Source organism: Monodon monoceros, unplaced genomic scaffold, assembly GCF_005190385.1.
Source record: "Monodon monoceros isolate NGI ecotype Baffin Bay Population unplaced genomic scaffold, NGI_Narwhal_1 Super_Scaffold_15, whole genome shotgun sequence".
Taxonomy (NCBI): domain Eukaryota; kingdom Metazoa; phylum Chordata; class Mammalia; order Artiodactyla; family Monodontidae; genus Monodon; species Monodon monoceros.
This window is the reverse complement of record NW_021703771.1, coordinates 67,755,808-67,780,544: the sequence shown is the minus strand read 5'-3', so window position 1 is coordinate 67,780,544 and position 24,737 is coordinate 67,755,808. Positions and strand designations below refer to the sequence as shown.

The 24,737-nt window shown below is 46.1% G+C and overlaps 1 protein-coding gene across 3 annotated transcripts in view; it reads right to left on the bottom strand.

Moving 5' to 3' along the window:
* Positions 1–23,851, bottom strand: part of PHACTR2 (phosphatase and actin regulator 2) — a 253,020-nt gene extending 229,169 nt beyond the window's left edge. For all 3 annotated transcript variants that reach the window (XR_003793690.1, XM_029223676.1, XM_029223674.1), the window contains exon 1: positions 23,638–23,851. Coding sequence is in view for 2 of the 3 variants with exons in the window: in XM_029223676.1 (XP_029079509.1) it covers positions 23,638–23,851 (214 nt within the window). In the remaining variant the exon portion in view is untranslated. The remainder of the gene's footprint in view (positions 1–23,637) is intronic.
* Between the last annotated feature and the right edge of the window lie 886 nt (positions 23,852–24,737).

The following is a 24,737-nucleotide window of genomic DNA, read 5'->3' as shown; positions in this document are numbered from 1 at the left end:
GAAGCAGGGATTACAGCCTCTATAGCATCCTGGACAGCTAAGAACCCTCTGCCATGCTGGAGGGTCTGAGGGTCTTCACACCCGCCGAGTTCAGAAGAGTTTGCAAGCACCATGTGGATGCCCTAGTTGAACAGCAATGGGACAGCCCCTACCCCCCCATGACTGATAAGCCACGGTATCTCTAAGCGCTAAGACCATTGTCACATAGACAGGCAAACCGCGCTCAGGAGGCCAGAACCTCCTGAGAGAGGCAGAATGGCTCACCAGCAGCACACACATCATGCCAAGGTCGGAAGGAGGTCAGTCCTGCTGCAGCTCCTTCCACTGCAATGCCTGCCTGTGTCTGCTGTGTGCTGGGCCTGGGCCAGGCTGGCCGCAGGCTGAGCCTAACTGGTCCAAGACTGATGAACCCAGCCCGGCGGCCAGGTTCAGGAATCTGGCCAGATCATCACTTAAAGCTCCCCAGAATTCTGACTGGTCCTAAGCCTGGAATTCCTAGCAAATCTTGATGTCCCCCTCCTCACCTCTGATCTCACACACACACACACACACACATACACACACACACACACACACACCCCTAGACTCCCTCTCATCTGTGTACCCACACTGCTCCCTTTGCCTGGACCTCTTCTCCTTTATCTGGCAAGCACCCACTTAATCCTTCATGACTCAGCTCAGCATCCATCACCTCCTCTGGGGGGCCTCTCCTGACAATACCAGTCCACGTGAGGCCTCCCTCCTACGGTAGCCCATATTGCACTATGTGTTAGGGTAACAGAAGTAGACTGGTCGGAGGTCTGTTTATGCCACAGAAATAAGCTCCTAGGTTCAGGGACTAACGATGTCTTACTCATGTTTGTGCCTCTAGCACCTTCCCCACAGCAGATTCTCAATCAGGGCTGATCAAATGAATAAATGGATAAATGGTAGAATCAAAGAGAGAGCTCAAGACAGTTGCCCTAAACTAATCAGATTTCTAGGCTTTTTTTTTTTTTTTTTTTTTTTTTGCGGTACGCGGGCCTCTCACTGTTGTGGCCTCTCCCGTTGCGGAGCACAGGCTCCGGACGCGCAGGCTCAGCGGCCATGGCTCACGGGCCCAGCCGCTCCGCAGCATGTGGGACCCTCCCGGACCGGGGCACGAACCCGCATCCCCCGCATCGGCAGGCGGACTCTCAACCACTGCGCCACCAGGGAAGCCCTCTAGTCATTTTCAATTGGCTACTAGGCACATGGCTCAGAGATGAATCAGCCTGATTTAAGATGCGGAATTGAACACTTGCTTCAGTTTCTAATCAGTTAACTGATCGATCGGATCAACTGAACTGCAGGTTTCTTTTTTTTTTCACTTCTTTACTGGAGTATAGTTGCTTTACAATATTGTGTTAGTTTCTGCTTTATAACAAAGTGAACCAGCTATACATATACATATATCCCCATATCTCCTCCCTCTTGCGTCTCCCTCCCACCCTCCCCATCCCACCCCTCTAGGTGGTCACAAAGCACCGAGCTGATCTCCCTGTGCTATGTGGCTGATTCCCACTAGCTATCTATTTTACGTTTGGTAGTGTATATATGTCAATGCTACTCTCTCACTTCGTCCCAGCTTCCCCTTCACCCCCTGTGTCCTCAAGTCTGCTCTCTAGGTCTGTGTCTTTATTTCTGCCCTGTCACTAGGTTCATCCGTACCATTTTTTTAGATTCCATACATATGCGTTAGCATACGGTATTTGTTTTCTCTTTCTGACTTACTTCACTCTGTATGACAGACTCTAGGTCAATCCACCTCACTACAAATAACTCAATTTCGTTCCTTTTTATGGCTGAGTAATATTCCACTGTATATATGTGCCACATCTTCTTTATTCATTCATCTGTCGATGGACATTTAGGTTGCTTCCATGTCCTGGCTATTGTAAATAGTGCTGCAATGAACATTGTGGAGGGCTCTTTTTATAAAGATAAAAATTCTGCGACATACTTTCCCCCCCAAACCTATCTCCATAAATAGAATTATTTAAGGGATAGATTTTAATTTTTAAAACACAATGAATTCTATTTTAATAAATAATACTATGTAATATTTACTAAAAATGTTAAAAAATATCAAGTACATATTTTCTTCACATAATTCCCATATGTATAAGAACTCTATATCTTCATAATGTTTGCATAACAATCCTGATAATCCCTATTGTAAATTCTTTCTGAAGTACTGGAAAGTAACTGGTAACATCTGCTATATGGCAAAGTAAGAAGGGAGAGGAGAAGGAGTTATCTTACGTGCTCATAAATGAATTATATTCAGTTCCTTCCTCCATTGTCTCTTCCTACTTCAGACCCAGGCAGAGTTGAGGGGTGTGGTGGGAGGGAGAGATGTCAGGATAGAGTTACCATTGATATACATAGTATAGCAAACTAATAAATAACCCATGAATCTTCCCCTTCTCTTTTTCTTCCTTTCTCCTGACATTTCAGCAGTAGGATTCGTGACGATTTTGAAACAGGCCGGTCTCACACTAGATCCAGGGGATGCTGACTCTGAATTCATAATGGTCCAAGAGACGTGGCTGGAGCTGACCCGCTAGATCAGGTGCAAATAAAAAGCAGATGCCTGCAACGAGGTTGCTTCAGCCAAGACCCAAAGCTACCCCAAAGCAATAGAGTATGAGGACACTTTCTCTCTCAGAACAGTCCTCTATATATTACAGTGGGGGAAAGCCTTGACCCCATTCCAGGAAACCTTCACAGACCATTAAAGAGAAGGCCATACCTTATTTGGCCCAGCACCTCTCCAGTCACCCCATATGTGAGAGAAGGCCAAAGATGGGCTGGAAGTGGCTGAAAACCACTATAATCTGCCAAGCAGCCCTTTCTTTCATTGGTCTTTGTCACAGACCTCCCCTCCCCCCAGGGAGGGGCAGACACCTAACCCACACCCAGGCATTCCAGCTGCTGGTCCAGTTTGCAGTGAGGTCCCGGAATTTCCTTCAAAGGGCTAAGAGTCAAACATACCTGTCTACTCAAAGACCAGTTCAGAAACAAATAGCATTCACTAGATTTTTGTAAGACGACCTCTACTTCTTCGCATTATAAAAACAGCCTGAATCTACCTTGGAAATACATAATCTACTTACATATCCTCTTTACCTTCCTCTGCCCAGAATATTACTAAGAAAAAATGATAAAGATGATAAGAATAAGATAGTGAGCTTCCTGGTCTCTCCATCATGTGGCCCCAAAAGTGAACATGAACATGAAAACATTTAATTTGGTCCTTATGATAGATCTGACATTCACGACTTAGGCTTTTAAAACCTAATACTATTACTACATGTGAACTTAGTAACTGAACATTTCTAATGCTGATAGAACATTGTTTATATGGTAAAGGGAAGAAGTAAGTGAACTGGAGATTTGAACATTTTGGAGAAAAAAGGGTGGGTAACTTTTTTTCTCCCTATGATATTGTTATATGCGAGTAAAGGGAGATGTTTACATTTTTATGTAAACATCTTATTTTATTTTTGTAAACATTTTATTTTATTGTAAACATTTTCTTTTATTTTTGTAATCAATACAATGTTTCTCTTAATTCTCTTTCAACCTAGAGGTTCCTGATTTGGGGCAAAAATAAAGACATGAGGGAACAAGGAAGATGCCCCTGGGGCAGCATGGTGGGTGGGGCCAAGGGAGGCTCAGAGGAAAGAGCTCACGGGGGTGGGGGTGGGGGTGGGGTGTCTCCCGAAGCCAGTGAGGCTGAACCGGACACGAGGGACCCTCTCCATCCTTCAAGTGTGTTTCTAGGAAGGAAGGAGAAAAATAAAGGCAGCATTGGGGAAGGGTGCTTCTGGCAGCAATTTGCAGACTGTGCTGTTCCAGCTCGTTCCATGGACCCTTGGCCTAAACCTGACCTGTTCAAGAACATGGTTACCTTATGTTTCTACTCACAAGGCATCACCTTTATGTTTCTTTCAGAGTCCAGGCGAAAGAAACAACACATCTACATTTCCAAGGCTGCAGCATGCTAACAGGGGAGGGGAGGTGGAGAAGCGCAAGGAATTGGTGCCTCCAGGCCTGAGACAAGACAGTCTGGTAGGAGAGGCGGCCAGGGTAAAACAACTAGAGTCTGGAGATGATAGGGACAAAGTAGGTGACTGAATACTTAATCCCACTAGGGGATTGTAAGTAAAGAAGAAAGTATGGGAGACCCCTGTAAATTACTGATCACTCAAGAAAGCAGGTTTGCTTAACCACAAAGCCGAGCAGGCTTGCTTAGCAACAAAAGCATGCAACAGAAGCATGAGACATGCCCCCAAACAATAAAACAGTAGTGGACTGAGACCCACATCCTGCCCAGTGAGCTCAGTAAGTTAATGATTCCTAGGACATGCTCCTCTGAGCACACTAAAAACAAAAATATAAGGAAAAGGTGACATTATACTAAAACCTGAGATGATTCACCATTTTTAGCATATGTTACTGCCCTTCTGCTAATTTAAGTAGCACCATGACAGTCCCAGCCTGACCATGTAGAGATAAGAAAACTCCCCCACTGACACGGAGGAGGAACTAAGGATGCAAGCATGACGTCTACACAAGAATGAGGAAGAAGGTGGTCTTCTCCCCCTCCCCATTTTTCCTTTGATTATAAAACTGTAGCCCACTAAGTTCTCGGGACATAGCACTCTCTCACCTGCCTGCTTGTAAGCCTCACAAGCGTCCTATTTTAACAAATCACTTCTTATCTATCAGTTTGCTTCTCGCTGAATTCTTTCTGCACTGACACATAAAGAACCAGAGCTCCTTGGAGCCCCCTGACACACATTTCTGTGGTTTCAAAGGAGCTGGATCAGGCCCTGATGGCCAGGTCAGTTATCAAACATCCAGACCCTGTGCAGTAAGAGGGAGCTATCTCACCATCAGGCCACATCTCCTGCTGCCCACCTGCCTCTGGCACTCCCATACCCTTCTCTTTCCTCCTCCTCCTGTCCCCAACCAAGTGCCCACTCCCACAGATGTGGGAGTGTAAATTATCTCATTACCTGGTGTGGTGGCAGCAGCCTAAACTTGGAATCAGAAGACCTGGGCTGGAATTCCACTTGGCATTCACTGGCTGTATGACCCAGGCTACCTCTCCCTTTCCTCATCTATGAGGTGGGATAAATAAGAGTCAAACAGGGGACTTCCCTGGTGGTCCAGGGTAAGACTCCGGGCTCCCAACGTAGTGGGCCTGGGTTTGATCCCTGGCTGGGGAACTAGATCCCACATGCATGCCGCAACTAAGAGTCTGCATGCCACAACTAGGAAGTCCGCATGCCACGACTAAGATCCCGTGCGTCGCAACTAAGGCCCAGTGCAGCCAAAATAAATAAATAAATATTCAAAAAAAAGAAAAGAGAGTCAAACGGGAGTCCAAAATTATGAGGATTAAATATGTTAACGATGAACTTCTCTATAATACTACAGTTATGATGGTGATTAAAGTAATTTACACAATGACCAATGTGAATGACCATCAAACGACCTTTGTCCTTCAGGTAATATTTATCTTTAAAATGGAAAGTTTGTCAAATCAAATGAATCTCTCATTGGTGAACTCTGCTTGACCAATTCTTCTGACCCCCTTTAAGTGAGTCTGGGGCAAGTTGGCCCTTTCATTCTGGCCTCATTTTTATTTCAAAGACAAATATGGTTTCTAGGATGGCGGAAGACAAGCAAGCATCATTTCCATCAGTTATTGGCCCACTTTTTATACCCGGCACCTAGGTGCACTGCAGATGCTCAGACCAGAAGTCCATACTGAATGTCTTGAAGTAAATAACTTCAAGGACTGAAGTCTGGAATGACCTGGGATTGGATGATCGAGTACCTGGTGTCATAAAATTCTGTGTTGAACAATCACAAATCAAAGCTGGGGAATTTGGTAATTATCTACAGAGAACAGAAACCTGCCTGAGGTCCCTGAAATCTGTTCCTTCATTCATTAATTTCTTAAACACCTTGTTTTCACTGTCCCTTCTACTACTAACTTCCATGTAACATTACAAATAGATTAATTAGTAAAATATTTGGTTCCCTCCCTCCGTCCCTTCCTCCCTCCCTCCCTTCTTTTTTTCCTTTTTTCCTTTTTTTAATAATTTTGAAATATCAGCTTAAAACATCAGTTTAAAAAAAAAACACTAAATGTCAAGTACCCTAAATTCTCTTGTGCCTGTGATCCTCCTATATGACAAGAAACCATCCTGAGGTGATAATTAGATTTTATCTGTGAGTAGTGGCGGCAAGATGGGAGTAGGTGGGAGTGTCAACATTTGACCAAAACAAGGCAATTCACAAGATTAGTTAGGGGGAAAAAAATGACTCAAACAGGTGACTGGGGTTCCTATCTGATGAAGGAAATTCTGACACTCCGATGAGGTGGTCATATATTTTATTTGTCCCTCTATGGCCAGGAATTTAGGAATGCAAACGGGATCAAGAGGAAAAGCAGAAAGTAAACTGATACATGAAATGTAAAGTATTTCTGTTGGTGATCATGGTGGTAGAGAGCAGAACCGACCAGAAAGACCTCACCGCCACCACCACCCCCACTTCTTTTTTCCCACAAGTTTTCACAGATGGTTATATTAGTTGTTTCCAAACTTATACAAGGATTGGGGGCTAGAGGCAATGAAATTTAGCAGCAGTGCTGGTGTTAAAGAGATAAGGTTTTAGCCCCAAGTAACACCTTTCAATCTGCGCGGTAACAACAATAGAAACTTCCTTCAGGCAGGGTGGTGTCCCACATTTTAACTTGCCCCCAGAAAATATCCTGAATTTCACAGATGTTCACAGTAACCTGACCTGATTGTAAATATCTTCTCTCTGTAATTCCCCCCTGGTTAAACGAAGTTATGCAAAGGGCAGACAAAAAGCAAAGCAGGAAGCCTCCCACACTAGAAATCGAAGATAAGAATCACAGAAGCCAAATGGCTTTTATTGAAGGGTATTTTAAAGCCAATGTAGACATATATGGCTATTTGTAAATCCTCCATATGTGTGTATAAACATGTACCTTCACACATCAAAAGTGGATTGGTTCCTGAGCCACAGAAGGTACTGAGGACAAAGTGAAAGCAACTGAATTGTAGAAAATACATACTTCCAACGTATACAACAAAGGAGTACTACTTTTAATACACCAAGAGCTAAGAAAGTAATACACTAGAAAAATGGGCAGAGGAAATGTATAGGAAGACCACAGAGGGGAAAAAATACAAATGGCTGATAATATAAACTACTTGCTAAGTACAGCAGTGATCACAGAAATGTAAAATTAAAGACAATCTATCCATCTTAAACTAGCAAAAGCTAAAAAATGTTAATAGTTTTTGGTCCTGGGGAGGGTATGGGGAAACAGATACTCTCTCTCCTGGGAGTGTACATTTGTACAGACTTTAGAGGAATATATGGTAGTGCCTATTAGATTTTTTTTTATTGGAGTATAATTGCTTTATAATGTTGTGTTAGTTTCTGCTGAACAATGAAGTGAATCAGCTCTACCTATACATATACCTCCTCCCTCTTGGACCTCTCTCCCACATCCCCCTCCCCCATCCCACCCATCTAGGTCATCACAGAGCACCGAGCTGAGCTCCCTGTGCTATACCGCAGGTCCCCACTAGCTATCTATTTTACACACGGTAGTGTATATATGTCAAATCTAATCTCCCAATTCATTCCACCCTCCCCTTCCCCCCTGATTTACCTTTGATTTGGGCATCTTCTCATGGAAATACACCCACATATTCAGAAAGATATACACGTCCAAGGTTCACTGAACATTGTTTGTAAAATCAAAAATGCAGAGGAGGGCTTCCCTGGTGGCGCAGTGGTTGAGAGTCTGCCTGCCGATGCAGGGGACACGGGTTCATGCCCCTGTCCGGGAAGATCCCACATGCCGCGGAGCGACTGGGCCCGTGAGTCATGGCCGCTGAGCCTGCGCATCCGGAGCCTGTGCTCCGCAACGGGAGAGGCCACAACAGTGAGAGGCCCGCATACTGCACACACGCACACACACACACACACACACACACACACACACAAAATGCAGAGGAAAATGAATGTTTATCAACAGGGAAGTGCTATACAAAATATGATACAGCTAGACTGTGACATTTTCTGCAAACTTTAAAATGAGTGAGATAAAATCATGCATATTGACATGAAAGCAAGTCCAAGAAACTTTTGACTAAAAAGTACAGTTTGCATAGATTATGCATCGCATAATTCCAAATTTGTGAAGAAAAAAATGATTCCTATATATTCATGTGTATTTCCATAGAAGTAGTCTAAAAGGACACCAGCTGAAGACAGGTGAGGTTGGGGGGATGTGAGAGGAATTACACTTCTTCTTTCATACGTATCTGTGTCAAGAATGTATTGTGTATTTTAATGATGGAAAAAATATAGATTGATTTTGCTGAGGCTGGAAAAGTGGAAAACGTTGTTTCGGTTGTTCTTCAACCTCAGCATGAATTGTTGGGGTCAGATGAGGAAGTCTGAAGGTCTTTGATTAGTTCAGCTACTTTCGCAGAACATTTAAAGTGCCCCGCTAATTTGCTAATTACTGCCCATTAACTAAGGGGAGAGGGAAAGAAGAGGAGACATCACAGCCCTGTCAGACCTGTGGCCTCACTCTTCAGTGGATATTGGTATGAAGCAGTTGTCTCCCCGAGTTCACCTTCCACATTTGCTTCATCAGAGAACATGGCATCCCTCTGCCCAAGCCCTCCACTGACTTCCCATCTCACTCAGAAAAATCGACATCCATATACAACAGTCTACAGAGGCCCATGGCCTCCTACCGTTCTTGTCAACACACTTTACCCTTCGGGCCTCTTTTCTGTTTCTCAGACACAGAAAAAATCCCTGCCTCTGAGGCTTCGCCCTTGTCTTCCCTCTGCCTGGAAGGCTTTTCCCTCAGGTATCCCCAAGTCTCTCACCATCACTTCTCTCACAGCTTTCCTCCAGTGGTGCCTTTTAGTGAGGCCCGCATTGACTACCATATCTAAGGTTGCGATCTCCGTACCTCCACCCCAAGATTCCCTGTCTCTCCCACACTTTATTATCACCATCTGTTATTTTTTAATTTATTTTGTTTACTCTCTCCAATGACAAAGATTCTCTCCATGGCCAAACTTTAGCCGGGCTCCTCTGAGCCCTCTTCCTGACTAGGCCTCAATCTTAGCCTGTAAATATTTGAACTAACGCTAACGTTGTTTCTAATGGCTCAAGGCTGCTTCCCTAGGATGACCCCAGCCCCCCTTAAAGTGCCTGCCTGAGAAAACTCAAGGCTGCCAAAGAATTTACTATTTGTTCCAACCAATCTGAAGATAGGGCCCCCTGGCTCCCAGCCTCTGTGGGAGGGTAGGAGCCTAACTTCCATAATTGATAAGGAATGAGCACCAGCGAACAAGCCCAAACTAGTTTCACATGGACCAACGCCCCTTTTTCACACTTCTTGTAATTTTTCAACTTCCTGACTCTACTGAGTCCCTGCCCACTCCCCTCACTACTCCCTCCTTCTTCCTTTTTTTTTTTTTTTTTTTTTTTTTGCGGTACGCGGGCCTCTCACCTCCTCTCCCGTTGCGGAGCACAGGCTTCGGACGCGCAGGCTCAGCGGCCATGGCTCACGGGCCCAGCCGCTCCGCGGCATGTGGGATCTTCCCGGACCGGGGCACGAACCCGTGTCCCCTGCATCGGCAGGTGGACTCTCAACCGCTGCGCCACCAGGGAAGCCCCCCTTCTTCCGTTTTTAAAATATTTTTTATATATAATACACACACACACACACACACACATATATATATTTTGGCTGCGCTGCACGGTTTGTGGGATCTTGGTTCCCCAACCAGGGATCGAACTTGTTACCCCTGCAGTGGAAGCATGCAGTCCTAATCACTGGACCACCAGGGAATTCCACCTCCTTCTCCCTTTAAAACACCCAGTCACCTCTGTACAAACTGAAGTCAAGTTCAGTCCATCCTGGACTCTTTTCCCTATTCCTTAGAATGTTACTGCTCAAAATCTGTCCTTTCCACTTTCACTAGCATCAGGCTTTATGTTTAACATTCCCCACTGTAATATAGGCTCCAAGGGCTGGATTTTGTTTTCTTACTGGCACATAATAGAGACTCAGTAAATACCTGCTGAACATCACTGATGGATGGACAAACGTGCATGGGTTTTAGTCCTACAGGCACATTTCCAGGCTGGGATAAGCATGTTTAAGCTTTTGGATGAAATATATTGCTCACTTCACTCCTTAAATACCTGGCAAGTGACAGGTGCCCGACTATCACAGATCATTCCAGTCTTCCTACACTTATCTTCGATTTGTTTTTAATCCTGATAGAGCACCATCTGCTACATGCTTAATATCCTCCACAAACGTAAAGGACCGAGCACAGAATACCATGCTAACGAACGATTATTGCAAGGTACTGTGTGAAAAGTATCTGCTTCACAGAAAGACTTTTGTTGTTGACGGTTATTTCCTCTACTTCCCACCCTTTATTTCCATCTATGGCCCTGGTGTTGAAACTACCCTTCAACCCAATTCCCCGCCTCTCTGGGTCTCCATTCCCCAAACGTCAATGAAAGTGCTTTGGCTATGAATTCCAGGACCTTTTTTCCAATGCAATCCAATGATGTCTTTTCAGTGCTTATTCTTTAGGTTCTCTTAGGTGATCTGACTGCTGCTAACCAACCTCACTATACTCTTTCTCCCTTATTCTTCTCATTTTTTTTTTTTTCAGCTGTGACTTCTCACCACTTTTAGGTGACTGCAAGCTGTCCCAAGTATAATCTGTCACTTCTAACACATGCTTTATAAGCAACTACTGTAAGTGAGGTAGTACGGAGATTACAAAAGTCTAATACTCAAATGCTGCACTCAAAGAGATCGGAGACAGTCTATACTCATAGGAGAAGTTAAAGTTTACTGCACAGTGGTTGCTTTAATAATTATTTGTTGAACGAAGTGGTTAGGTAGGAAAATTCTGGCACTACCCAAGGCAATAATAAACTGCTACATGATTGACACGATAAGTGAAAGTTCTCCATTTAGAGCTGTAGGCTTCTCCCCACTGTTATACTTCTCACTCCTAAAGGGTATTTTCTGTGGGGATTGTAACATCAACCACAGGTGACTAAACTAACATATCTGCTTATTACATCCTCAAATCTGCATGTTTTCCAGCAGCCTTGTGATTCTCAGAGGGACCAGCAACATTCTGATCCTCAGGTACATCATAGCATCTGCAGTCTCCTTGGAAGGAGGACCATGCCCAGCCCATCAGGGCAGAAGTTCCTGAGGCCTCCCTTCCTTCTCACATCCATGAGAAGCCCTGGTCTGGGCATCAATAACCTCAACTCCAGTCCCCTTCAGCCCCTCTCTCTTCTCTACAAAAGGCATCACAGACACTGAGAAATGAGGAATGAGAAATGTAAAGCTTTACACAGATGTAAAGCTTTTCAAACGTGCATATTCACCATTTACTCTTGTGTTTACATGTTTGGAGTAATGCCATCTCAAAAACTAGATTTGAGTCATGAGTTTCCAGTGATTAAAGTGTTTTCATCTTAGGTTAAAAAAAAAAATTCTGGGTCAAAGTTTAAAATTCTGGGTCAAAGGGTGCGAACTTCCAATTATAAGGTAAATAAGTCCTGGGGTGTAATGTACAGCATGGTGACCATAGCGAACAGTACTGTACCGTGTATTTGAAAGTTGCTAAGAGAGTAGATCTTAACAGTTCTCATCATGACAATAAATTTTTTTGTAACTGAAGGCAGGGATGGATGTCAACTAAACTTATTGTGCTAATCATTTCACAACACATACATACATCCATCATTATGTTGTACACCTAAAATTAATACAATGTTATATGAAAGTTGTATCTCAAAAAAGATTCTATCTCCATCTCTTCATCCTACCATCTGAAAACCCGCTAGACACTAGACGCATAAAGACTTTACAGATAGAATCCCAGGAACCCATTGACATGGGCACTCTTGAAGCAAAATATCCTGCATGGGTGGAAGTTCTAAAGGTTCCTCTCACTAAATCTTTCAGAGCTTCCACCTCTTATGAATAATACATAGTCGGGCTTACCAAACAGGAAAGCAAGAGTAGACTTTCAAGCAGTATAGAAGTTTCCACGGATGGAATTGTAAGCTACATTAGTGCTAGAAGGAATCCATCCTTAAAGTAGTTGACAAGCCCAGGGGAAGCTCTCCAGAGGTTTGCTCCTCAAAGCGTGGTTCATGGGCCAGCTGTATCAGCAAAACTTAGAAGCCTATAAGAAAATGCAGAAGCTCAATCTCCACCCCTACTGAACTACAACGAGATCCTCAGGTGATTCATAAGCACAGTAACATTTGAGAAACTGGATACTGTAACCCTGTCACCTAAATCAGATGTGGACTCAGGTGAGAGCTCTGGTCAACAGGCCATTACAGCAGGTTGATGTATTTGTCCATTGATGCACTGAAACATCACCCCTTCTAGAAGAAAATGGTGGACTTAGTGCTTCCGGGGGGGTGGGGGGTCTGACTAGGACTCTAATTTTTCATCGTTTGTGGCATGCCTTTGCTGCTTGTTGGCTATGAGCAGAGCGGCAAGGTGATGATGGCTGAAAACCACAGCCTGGGATTAAGGGCTTCCTTGCTGGGGCACAGGGACCAGCTGAATCATATCGAGACACCTCCACCCCCAGCCTCAGTAAGAGTCAAACACAGGTGAGGGCCTGCAAACATGAACATCAAGGGACACCTTGGAGGGAGAGGGCTCAGAGAGCAGCAGTTAAAGCATGTGTGTGCAGAAACAGAAGGGGGGAGTGGCAGTCAGGCAGCCCAAAGCGGGATGGGGGGACATTTACACACAGATTTTGATGCACAAGGTAAGTTTTCCGGCACTAGAAAGTTCAAAACACCTGCTTTTTCCTTTCTGCAGCTTCCTGGCAACTGCTGGTCCCTCCAGTGTATTCCTGGGCCTGGGCAGACACTCCCATCTTGCCATTGCCTGAGGCCACAGACATTTTTCATCTCCCAGCCCGCTGGGAATTTGTCAGCTGCCTAAAGAAACACCATCCCAGTGAAAAACTACCAATCTTGATCTGGATAATTGCATGTGACCTAATGCCAACCTAAACCTATGCTAAGAAATGTTTTATCAGATCAGGCCAGAGGAATGCCATCCCACACCCCAAACAGGCCCCAGAAGCCAGTGTCACCCTCTGGGAGAACATAATCCACAGAGAGCCAGGGTTTGAATCAGCCTCACTGCCTCAAGGTTCCATTTGGAAAGAGGCACAGGCCTGACCTGCTGTGTGAGACCCATTGTTAAAGCTCCTAAAGGAATGCGGGGTGGAGGATGTCTGGTAAATGACCAATGAGGGCTGAATGGAAATACAAGGGGCCTAGGTGGCGCCACGATTATGTGCACCCTGCAGCTGGTGTGGTGGTTGTGGAGGGAGACATGGGGTATCCCATCAATCGGCCAAGAAAGAAGATGGTCTTCACACCCAAACCATCTCCGCCGTGTACTTCACACTCCTCAATCCATAAGATCTGCCCTTGTGACCCACCCCTCCAACAGGTGTCCCCACCCTGTACCCCGGCCAACGACTTCCATCATTCTGCTATTCTTACCTTGTTCCCTAGGAAGATCCCTCCTTCTTGCTTCCTTCGCCATAACTCCAAAACACCCCACTGTGCTGCAGAACATCCGCTTCATCATAGACAACTGTTTCCTTATTCAATCCAATTTTATTACCCCACTCTTTTTTTAGTTAATTTATTTTTTAATTGAAGTACAGTTGATTTACAATACTGTGTTAATTTCAGGTGTGCAGCACAGTGATTCGTTTTGGGTTTTGTTTTTGTTTGCAGATTACATTCCATTGTAGGTTATTACAAGATATTGAGTATAATTTCCTGTACTATACAGTAAATCCTTATTGCTTACCTAGTTTATGTATAGTAGTCTGCATCTGTTAATCCCATATTCCTAATTTGTCCCTCTCTCCACCCCACTCTTTTTCCTCTTTCTGAGCCTAATAGGCATTTGGCTTTTTTCAGTGGCACTTTCGCTTCCCAGAAGCCCAGGAATTCCTCACTTTGCCGGTTCTCTGGTACACTGAGATAATGGATACCGTTGGTGTGTTTTCCCATCCTAACCATCTCTAATCTAAGAACTATCCTGTCCGCACCTATAAGAGTGCGTGCCAGCAGCCTTGCTTGTCCCGTACAATGGATATAGCTGGTTATGGGAATGGCTACCTGACCCAGGCTGGGCATTTGGAATTGGATCCAAGGACACCAAGGAGTCTCTGTTTGCTCTAACTGAAGACGTGTGAATGCGGAAACTCTGAGGAAACGCGTGCTTGTAATAGCAGAGAATCTGGTATGGCTGGATGCATGGATGGATGGGAAGATAGATAGATAGACAGACAGATAGATAGATAGGTAGATAGAGCCCTAGGGGAAAAAAGTGATGGAGAGATGGTGAAAGAGCGCCCTTCTTGGCCACAGGCAATTTATCAGCTCCTGGTTCTGGGTCCTCATGATACACAACTCTACCTATTGGTTTTGAACTGCTCTTATATCCTTATACAAACGAAAACAAAAACTTCTTTCGAACAAGGGAGTCTCTAATCCTGGCTATGGAAAATTGTTCATTTTGAGCAAATCCTTGCTATCACTTAATAATCTTCTCATTCATGCCTTACTGAAGCCCTCCCACAGATGTCACATTGTCTCCTTTACTTTCTTAACCTCAGAGTCACTACGTTAATGGCCCAAACTGACCTGCTTGGTTACCACACACTAAATCGAATTGTTATATATTCTGGGGGTATGAAGTATTACTATAAAGTAACATGAATGACTTAGATGTCCAAATGATTGTTATTCCCACCAAAATAATCATGCTGGGAGACAGTATATGTACTCCCACAATGTGGCCACTATCCTGGCCATTTCTGGAATGTCTCTTCAAATCTTCCCCACTGACAGTAAATCCATGTCTCTGAAAGTTAGACATGATTTTTGGAAAGAGCTACAGTCGTGCTGTAACCAGGGAAAGTGGATAAAATGAGGGATTGAATATTTTAATCATAAAGCTTTTGTTAGAAACACTGTTTTACCCAGCAGAATCCTAATTGAAATAAGCATATCTTCCATAATTGGAATAAGTATATGACAATTCTAAAAGATAACATTCACTTGAAGACATAAGTTCTATTACATTTATTAAATACAAATCATGTTCTTTGTCATCATCAAATCTTTCTGTCCTCTTCATCTAGAGAAGCAGCAATCAAAGATTTATAAAGCCCAGTAGGTTGGAGAAGAAGGATTTGACAAATGTTTGTTATTGATGTTTAGGTTACTCAATTATTATCTAATAGAAATAAGACTGATAAAGAAGACACCATTCAGGTAGGTTACAATATACATGAAGGCAAAAGATTACAGACCAACCTGATGACCTGAATCGTGGCCATAAATTATACGTCACATGCTTAAAATATGTGAGCTGCTGATCCAGAACTGAAGCATCACACCGATGATATTCCCACCCTAGTAAGAGCCCTGAGCTCTGGGGATAGATAATGCACTTTTCTTTAAGTCACAAGTTTCTTCCTGTTATGAGGGGTAAGCAACATCTACTTTTTCTCAAGCCTTCACAGAGGCATCGAGAAACTGCTAAGTAAGGTATATAAATGTCAAGTTTTAGCCAATAGGTCACGCAGTGAGCTAGATCTCAGAAACCTTTCTAAGGCAAGCCTTGCAACCCACTTCTCCGTGCAAATTTCAGCTAGTATGATCAAAGATAATGAGTCAGCCGGTAGGGTGTTTTAAAAACACTAAAGCTGCTTCAGGGTTTTCTTCCTGAGCTTCACTGTAACTGAAACTACACTTGTACTCTGAGACAAGATATGGTTCCTGGGCATGAATTACACACGACTCCAAGATTGAGTAGTTTTAGGTTAAAAGAACGCACCTCAGTAAGGATCACTGAAGCATGCTTGCCTGAAAATACAGGATCCCAGAATCCCGTTACAGTTAATCCAAATTTGTTGTTTATACTAGAAATCTGAAGTGTTGGATAGACCTTAAACTAGACAGACAACTGGCCGGGGCCTGAAAATGACCTTTTGATGGAAACATGTTTATTCTGATGATCTCAGAATAGTATTTGTAGAGTAAAACACAACTGGATTTCCTCCCTGGTGGTGGGGTACATACGAGTTGTTTTCCCTGAGTGGCGATGGCTGTGCACTAAGGTTCTATTAGGTAAGGAAAAGAGCGTGAGCTTTGAAGTCATAAAGATTTGAGTATCTGTTCTACTGCTTCCCTGCTACCTGTGGGACTGGGTGGGTTATTCCATTTTTCTGAAGCCAGGTTCCTTATCTAAAAAGTGGAACTGATATTTAGCTATGTCACAGGGTTGCTATGAAGATGAAATGTGATAGCGTGTACAAATATGCAGGACTGGATTCGTGTTAAAGTTCACTTCCTTCTAAGCCCTCTTGCCTAGGCTCTTGCATCCAACACCCAGCACTGCCCTGTAAGGAGGCTGCAGAATCCCCGACACCAGCCCGAGGCTGGACTGACATTCACGACTTCCCTTTCACAAACTACTTTTATGAAGATATTGTGAAGCAAGGTTCACACAATACTCCCAAGGAAGTGCTCAGGATTTCATCAACAGCTCTTCAAAAACACTCTAGTTAATTTTGGGTTTTGTGTGTGTGTGTGTGTTTTAAACATTTGGAAATCATAGCTTCTATCCAACTTTCCATTTATATTTTTTCTCACTTCGCCTAGTTTTTTGATTTAAGACTTCATGTCAAAAGAACTGACTTTTAGGGAATTCATGCATTAAGTCCATAAATATTTAGTAAGCACCTACTATATACCAGGCCCCGTATCTGGCACTCAATTAAACATAATTTCTGTTTTCAGTGCTGTTACAGCACAAGGAAGGAAGCACAGTTTACTACACCATAATAAGTCCTGTAACAGGCGGGTGCCCAAGGTGCCACCATTTACATGGCACTTTAAAGTCCAAAAGCACTTTCACAGTTTCAGCCTCACATGAACCCTATGAGCTAGGCGTTACCGTTACTCATCATTTCCAGGTCAGATATAAGGAAGCCAAGCGGAAGGAGGGGGAGTAAGCTGACCAGGATCACACTGATAATAACCGTGGTTCTGTGTCTCAAATCTCAGCTGGCTGTGTTCTCCCCACCATCTCCCTCAGTGTCCATGTCAGAATACACTCTGAACACGCCCCCTATCAAGCTTGCAAATGCCTTACAAATGTCACCTAAATTGTGTCTCCCGGGAAGCATTCAGACACAGGAAGTTCTCATTCTCTGGCCTTGGCCCAGCACCCTAACCTCCCTTCTCTCCCCAAGGACCCTACACTGCTGAGTGTTTTCTGATGATGCCGGGTTGTTTCAGGCCTTGGTGTTTTTTTCTGTACTCTTTCCTCTCCCCAAACACTCCTCCTCCATCTTCCTGTTCCTCCTCTTGCCTGGAGATAGTATAGGTTTCACCTCCTCCCGGAAGCCCTTCCTGATTACCCTCCCCCAAGCCATTTCCTATAGCTGAGCCTTCTAGGTTCTCCCCCAGGCCCAGGACTGGGCACAAGTCATAGCTCAGACTTGGTGGCACCGCAGTCATTGGTTTATTTGCCTGTCTTCCCCCCACTGTTCCTTTAGGGATGTCTTTACAGCCTCTGTGTTTAGCCCACTAGCTGTTTGTTGACTGAATGAACGAAGAAAAAATCAAGATATGCTCCCTCACCTAGTGTACCACCTGCAGTGGCTGGAGCTCAAAACAAATCCACAGCTTTGCCAGCAGTCTCAGAGCTACTACTGAACTACTGATGCCAACTAGAGCTTCCCCAGTTTAGGTATAATTCGCTCTTCAGGCATCCTCTGAAAACAAGAACAAGAGTCATCACCACCATCACCAGTCATTTTTTGAGCATACACATGGCAAATAACAATGGCTTAGACCACTACACATGCTGCTGTCTCTAGCCAGCCACATCCTTTCTGCTTTCATTCTTACTCCCCAAATTGCAGAACCATGTCTGCTCATCTCTGTACACCCAGAGCCTAGAACAGTGACTGGCACATAGCAGGCCTCTCACCTCGATAAATATTAGTTGAATGAATGAATGAAACTGCCCCAGCTCACTTCTTCCTAAGTGACCTTATTGGCACTAAGTCAAGACTTCACCCTCCAGGCCACAGCTGGCTTGAGTTTGGGTGGGTATCGGATCAAGACAGACAATGTCTCTGTGACCTCTGTGTGAACTATGACCTATGGCTTTAAACAGTGGATCTGCTCTAGGGAATCTGAACTGAAAAACACGAAGAAAGTTGTCCAGGTAAAACACGGACAAGAACCAAGAGGAAGTGAAGATAAGCTGTGGTGGGGAGGTAGGAGCTATGAGGTAGGGTTTGTGTGAGTAGATGGATGAGGAAACACACACAAAACAGATTCTCACCAGGAGAATCTGTTCAGATTAGGAAGCAGAGCGGCAAAGAGAAGCTGAGAGTCGGGGAGGCCGTGCCATCCCTGAGGAAGCGCTAGAAGAGAAAGAGGAACTGGTCCGTAGGGCCGCCTCCGTTCCTGACAGCTCTCTGGTCTCAGCTCCAGGTCAAGTGCAACCTGACTTAACAGGCATGTCCTTACCTAACAGGTGAAGATGATTTTTAGTGTTTCAGCCTCTGCTGCAGGGTAACAGGTGGTGTTGAGTTTTAAAATATCTTAACCTCGGGTACAGGATCACCTTGGCTTATAGGGTGACTTTGGGAGCGTTAGATAAAGGCACCCCTTCTGGGATGAAGCCTGACCAGTGGGCAGCTCCTAGCTGGATGGGAAGCCCACAGACTTTGCACAAAGAAAAAGGTTCCCTTCTTGGAGGAGGTGGGGGCATGCAGGTCCACCCCAGACTGTATAGCTTGGCCAGGGCAGGGCACAGGCTGCATTTGAGCCCCCCTTGTCTGCCCTGCCCAGGCTGCCCTGCTTTTCCCGGCAGGATGGTTTTACTCTCCTGTGAGAAGGCAGAGACAGAAAGTACACCCAGAGCCAAATGGTCTTTTTGTGGTTAAAAAAACAACAACAAAAAAACACTCTGAGTTACGTGAATGGAAAGTGAGCCGGCATCCATTGTTCCTGCCTAGGGCTGCTCCGGCCCCGCTGTGATGGGGCCCAAGAGCTCCCTTGGGACTCCCCACCCTGGCATGGCATGTCATTGTGCTTTGGATAACAAAGGCTGAGCATGCAAACACCAACTGGAGTAGTTAGAACCTTAGAGGGCAGTGGGAGGCACTCTGGGAGCACCGGCAAGGTGTGGACAACGAGGACTTCCCCCAATGGGACAGGTGACCATCAACTGCAGAACCCGTCTTGGACAGCAGCACCTCGCGGCAGTGGCCAGGTAGTAGCAGGTATGGATGGACAGAACATCTAGGTTGACTAGATTCTCACTCCACTGGGCACTGAACACACCAGCGATGAAAGACTCAAGACAAAGATACTGGATTTGCCATTACCTACACACCTATGTATACTAGGGCAAAGGGATGCCGGAGGGATGAATCAGAGTACCAAAAGAGATGAGACTGTGTCTGGACACCAAGCTGATGAAATGGCCCATCTGCTCATACCTCCCTTTTTAAGGTGGCTCAAACGTTTTCTGTTCTGTGCAGCCCTACGTGCAAGACTAAGAGTCATAGCTTGAAGACAGCAAACGCCTCTTGGTGCTCCTACAGCCCAATGGGTCCAGCACAGCGCCTGGTACACAGTAGGTCCACAGTCAGTACTTGATGAGAGCTTACAATAGGCGTAAGTCCTGAACTGTGTCCTAAGGCTCTTTACTTACTAAACATTGGGCTTATCAGAAAAGACCATCAGAACCCACTGAATATATTAAAGTTCTCAATGCAGAAGAAGATTGACCTGAAAATTAAGAGAACACCTGTCCATATATCATGAAAACCTTGCTTTGGGATTTTATTTCTTTTAATGGATAAAATACCATTTTATTTACAAAGAAATACTAGATTTTAAAAATCCAGAACTTCTGTTGAATTCCAGAACAGTGAATTCAAAACCATAAAGCAATGTTTTTCTAAGCTCAAAACAGGGCTGATGTATCAATTCCAATTTTACTTCAGTTATATTTTTAAAATGTACTTATTTGAAAAATATGGCTTTCTTCACGTTTTGTATGGATTTTAAAATTTAAAACTAGAGATTTTGCTGACAAAGTACATGCATGTTTATCATGTGAAAAATTAACTATTCAAATCACAAGTTAAATAAAAGCCATTGAAGCCTGAGATGCTTTTCTTGACAAAAACCCAGTAATAAAGTACAAACAGAAAGTGGATTCTCTTGTGATATCTCCACAGCATCAATACAGTGCAAGTACAGAGCTGGTCTTTTAAAAATATTTTTTTGGATTAGATCGTCTCTTATTGGCATCATAGGCAAAAACTTCGAGTTTCACGGTTTTTATTATTCTTTTACGGACAGAAGGGCAGAAAGGAAGCAGTGCGGGGATGTGGGGTGACTGATGGGGATGGCCGTTTGCTCTGGAGTGAGGCTCTTCTCTGACAACCCTTGGTGAACATTTTGCAGTCTTCTCCCCCTTCTCCTCCTCTGCCCCCTCCCAGCCACGCACCACTGCAAAGTTCCCTCCCCCCTCAACACTCTCCCAAAGACTCCCACCAGGTAATTAACTCATTATTAGTAATTAACCCTTGGGAAGGACTTACTGGCAAGGAGCTGAAATCAAAAAAGGGAGTGAGAAAAGCCACTTGGCAGGTGGAAGCAGCAGAGGAGAATGCCAGTAGGGATGTGAGAAGGTACCAAACCAAAGTCTTCAGCCTTACACTTGCCCAGGCCAAGCCTGGTCACAATACACATGGCAGCAAGTCATGCTGATATATAGGCCATAGCACGGTGGTTCCCAAACCTTGCCACACATTAGAATCACCTGATGCCAATTAAATCAGAATCTCTGGGGCTGGGACCTAGCCATGAATTGTTTTGCTGTGATTTTGGTGGTGGTGGGTTTTTTTTTAACTCGCCAAGGGACTCCTATGTGTAACCAACTTTGCAAACCAGCGGCACTGAGTAATGCTTCTCAAACGTGAATGTTCCTATAACAACCTGGGGATCTTGTGAAATGCAGACTGGGATTAAGTAGGTCTGGGGTAGGGTCCAAGATTCTGAGATGACACCGGGGCTGCTGGTCTGGGGCTGGCTCTGGCCAGGCCACATATGATCTCGCTTTGGATACTGCCCACTTGTGTGCCCAGAACTTCTGGGGAGGGCCTAGAAACTGGGCTACCCTATGGTCAAGGAATGTTTTCACACTCACGTAGAAGTTCACTCTTTCACACATGGGTCAGCATCGTGGGGTGCAGGGGACAACTCAGCTGAAAGCTGTCACTTCCTAATATCCTGTAAAAGTACACAGAAGGCATAGAGCTCTTGGAGGTAAAATAATTTTATAAATTGAAGTTTACAGTTCACATGAGGAGCACTTTGCACATACACATTTAAAAAGTTTTTACTCCCCTTTTCTACGTGTAGGCCTCGATTTCCATCTATGAAAATGAAAAATGGTGACACACGCTATGTTTATTTTGTCTGCCATCACCAACTGGACACATTTGCAGTTGCCTCTTTAGAGGCACCTGAATGGGTAATCTTTGTTAAAAAAAAAAAAAAAGTCAATCAAGATTATCCAGGGGTCAAGTTCAGTCTGGCCAAGACATAAAAACCAGGAGGAAAAATACATTCAACTCAATACTTTCCACAATATGAATCTGGCAGAAGATTCTTCACAAACATCCCATAACCTACATCCCACTACCTGTATTTAACAATTCCAGCTGGCTTTAAGCAAAGTGATCTGCGAAGTCAGATCAACAATACGTTTGATGTTTTCTACATATACACGTTGTGCAGCAAAAGCGATATTACAAAAGTAAGAGGGGGCTTCCCTGGTGGTCCAGTGGTAAAGAATCCGCCTTACAACGCAGCAGATGCGGGCTCATCCCTGGTCAGGGAACTAAGATGCCACAGGCCGCGGGGCAACTAAGCTCACATGCCACAACTAGAGAGAGAGAAAAAACCCGTACACCACAGCTAGAGAAGCCCGGGCACCACAAGGAAGAGCCGGCGCTCGCAACTAAGACCCGATGCAGCCTAAAATAAATAAGTAATAAATAAATAAATCTTTTTAAAAATAAAGAAAACTTGAAAAAAATAAAAGGAATATGAAAGAGGGATTTGATGGAAAACTGAGCTGGCTTGCCTGTGGAGTGGAGTCAGAGGTATGGAAATGTGCCTTTTTCTGAAGGGGAAACCAGGCTTCAGGGAGGAGTGAGGTTGCCTGGGCGCTTCAAGGCCTGGCCCCCGAGCACAGACCCTGAAGGAGTAGTGGTGGAGGGTAGGGCGTAAGCTCTGGGCCATTACAAGGGCCTGTCGCTGCTACTGGTAGATTTGATGTTAGCTTCAGTCCCAGCTTCCCAGCTTTCACGCATCCTCCAGAGATTGCAAATCAGAAAACCATGTGCAGAAACTTAAGCCTGGTAGACTTTTAAAAACGGTTCTACAGTTCTTAAGAAAATGCTTTGTTGAAAAACATTTTAAAATCATTAATTATTTAATCCCCCCATAACCTCCCCATGTGGTAGTTCCACACTCTCCTTCCCACTTTAAACACCTAGATGTGAGAGACAAGGTTAAGCGATTTGCCTCCCCGCCACCCCCGCGTTACACAGCTCCGCGCTGGCAGCACCGGCCCCCAGCCTGGTTCTGGCCGTCCGGGGCCCCGAGCAGTCGCCGGAGCCGGGGGTGCACACCGGGCAGAGGGGAACCCGCGGGGAGGTGCTACCGCAGAGGGGCTGGCTCCAGGCTTGGTTCAAACAGTGAAGGATCACGGCCAAACTCTCGCCACCACCTGCGTGGGGTTTTACAGGGAGGAAAAACTCATACTCCGGGTCCTCGGACCAGCAAACCCCCAAGGAAGGCTTTGTTTCAGAGGCAGGAGCGGTTGGGTGGGTGTTCAAGACGCGCACTGGCACAACCCCCCCACCCCCCCCGTGAGAGGACCGCACGCTTCCGAGGGACCAAAGTCGCGCTGAAGAGCGAGGGAAGCCTCCTCTTCCCGATGCACAAGCCTAAGAACCAGAGCAGCCGGGGCTTCCCGGCGCCGCAAAGCCGCACGGCCGCGTGGGAGCGCTCCGCATCCCGGCGGGTGCGTCTCGCCAGGGAGAAACGCGCGCCCACCCGGAGCCCCAGCCGGGGCGGAGCATCTCCCGCCGAGGGTTCCGAGCCGCCGGCCACCAAGGAGGATAGCGGCAGCGGGGTGGAGGAGTTCAGCTTCTCCCAGCCCCGAACCCCCCCTCCCCAGCCCCTCCTCCACTCCCGCCGCCAGCCGGCTGGGCCATTGCCCGCTGACGCCCCGGGCTGTCCGGGTCCCCATCGCAGCCACCTGCCCGCGCCGGCCCTACCCCCGGCCCCCAGCGCCCGAGCTGCCCTTACCTGAACCGGAGATGTGGACCCGGAGCGGGCGGCCCCGACTCGAGCACGACGACAGGTCGCTCTGCGAGCGGCCGCGGGGGCTCGGGTCCCCGGGCAGCCGGCGCAGGGCAGGCGCTGGAGGCCGGGCGGGCGCCTCGGGCTCGGGGACCTCGGCCGCCGCCTGCCTGGCCGGCTCTCCCGGGGGCTCCGCGGGGCTCCTGCCCGCCTCGGCCATCGGCTCCTGGCGGCCCGGAGCGCGGGGTGGGGCCGGCGCCGAGGACCGCGCTGCCCGGCGCGCGGCTACCCCGAGGCAGCGACAAGGGCGGGGAGGCTGGACGCCGGGCGCCGAGAAGCTGGTGGGGAGGGCGGGAGGAGGAAGAGGACAGAAAAGTTTGCACAGGAAGGAGCCGCCTACAGCCGGCTCTTGCTCCCGCCGGCGAAAGCCGCAGGGTTCGGAGCTGGGCCGCCCTCTGTGCCCGCAAACCTGCCCGCTGCTCCACCCCCCAGGGCCTGGGCACGGCCCTTTGCGGGATGGCAGCCATAGGGTCCCCTCTGGTCGTCACCCAGGTAGCAGGCCTCAGATTAATAGAGCTTGGGGCTTCAGGAGCTGGGATGCAAGGTCAAGGTTAACGATACTATTTTCATTAGGGGTGGGGGGGCGCGTGGTCGGCGGGGGTTTTGAGGAAGGCCATGTACACACCCTTGAGCTCCCTGTGATGGAACCAAAATGATCATACCTAGTTTAAGGATGCAAAACTCGAAACTGCAACACCAAAGGGCACTGGACTTGCTGGTGCGTTCGTGACCCATCCTGGAGACCCTTAAGTCAATGCCAGTGACCTTCGCCGCTCACCCTTTACCCTCGAAGCCCTCTCTGCCTCCAACCTTTCCTGGGTTTCTGTCTGCTGGGTAGACTCGTAGGTCATGTTTATAAAGGCCAGGCTTCCAAAGAACGGAATAAATTAACACAGATTGGAAGTCTCAGTCAAAGCTTTCTAGTGGAAAGACTGGTCTCTCAGCTGCTGTTGATTGGAAATCAGTGCGTTACCACCATGCCTGGTATGATTGCTGATTCAGCTGGTGATTTCACAGCCTAAGCTTTATCAGTTTCACGATTAGGC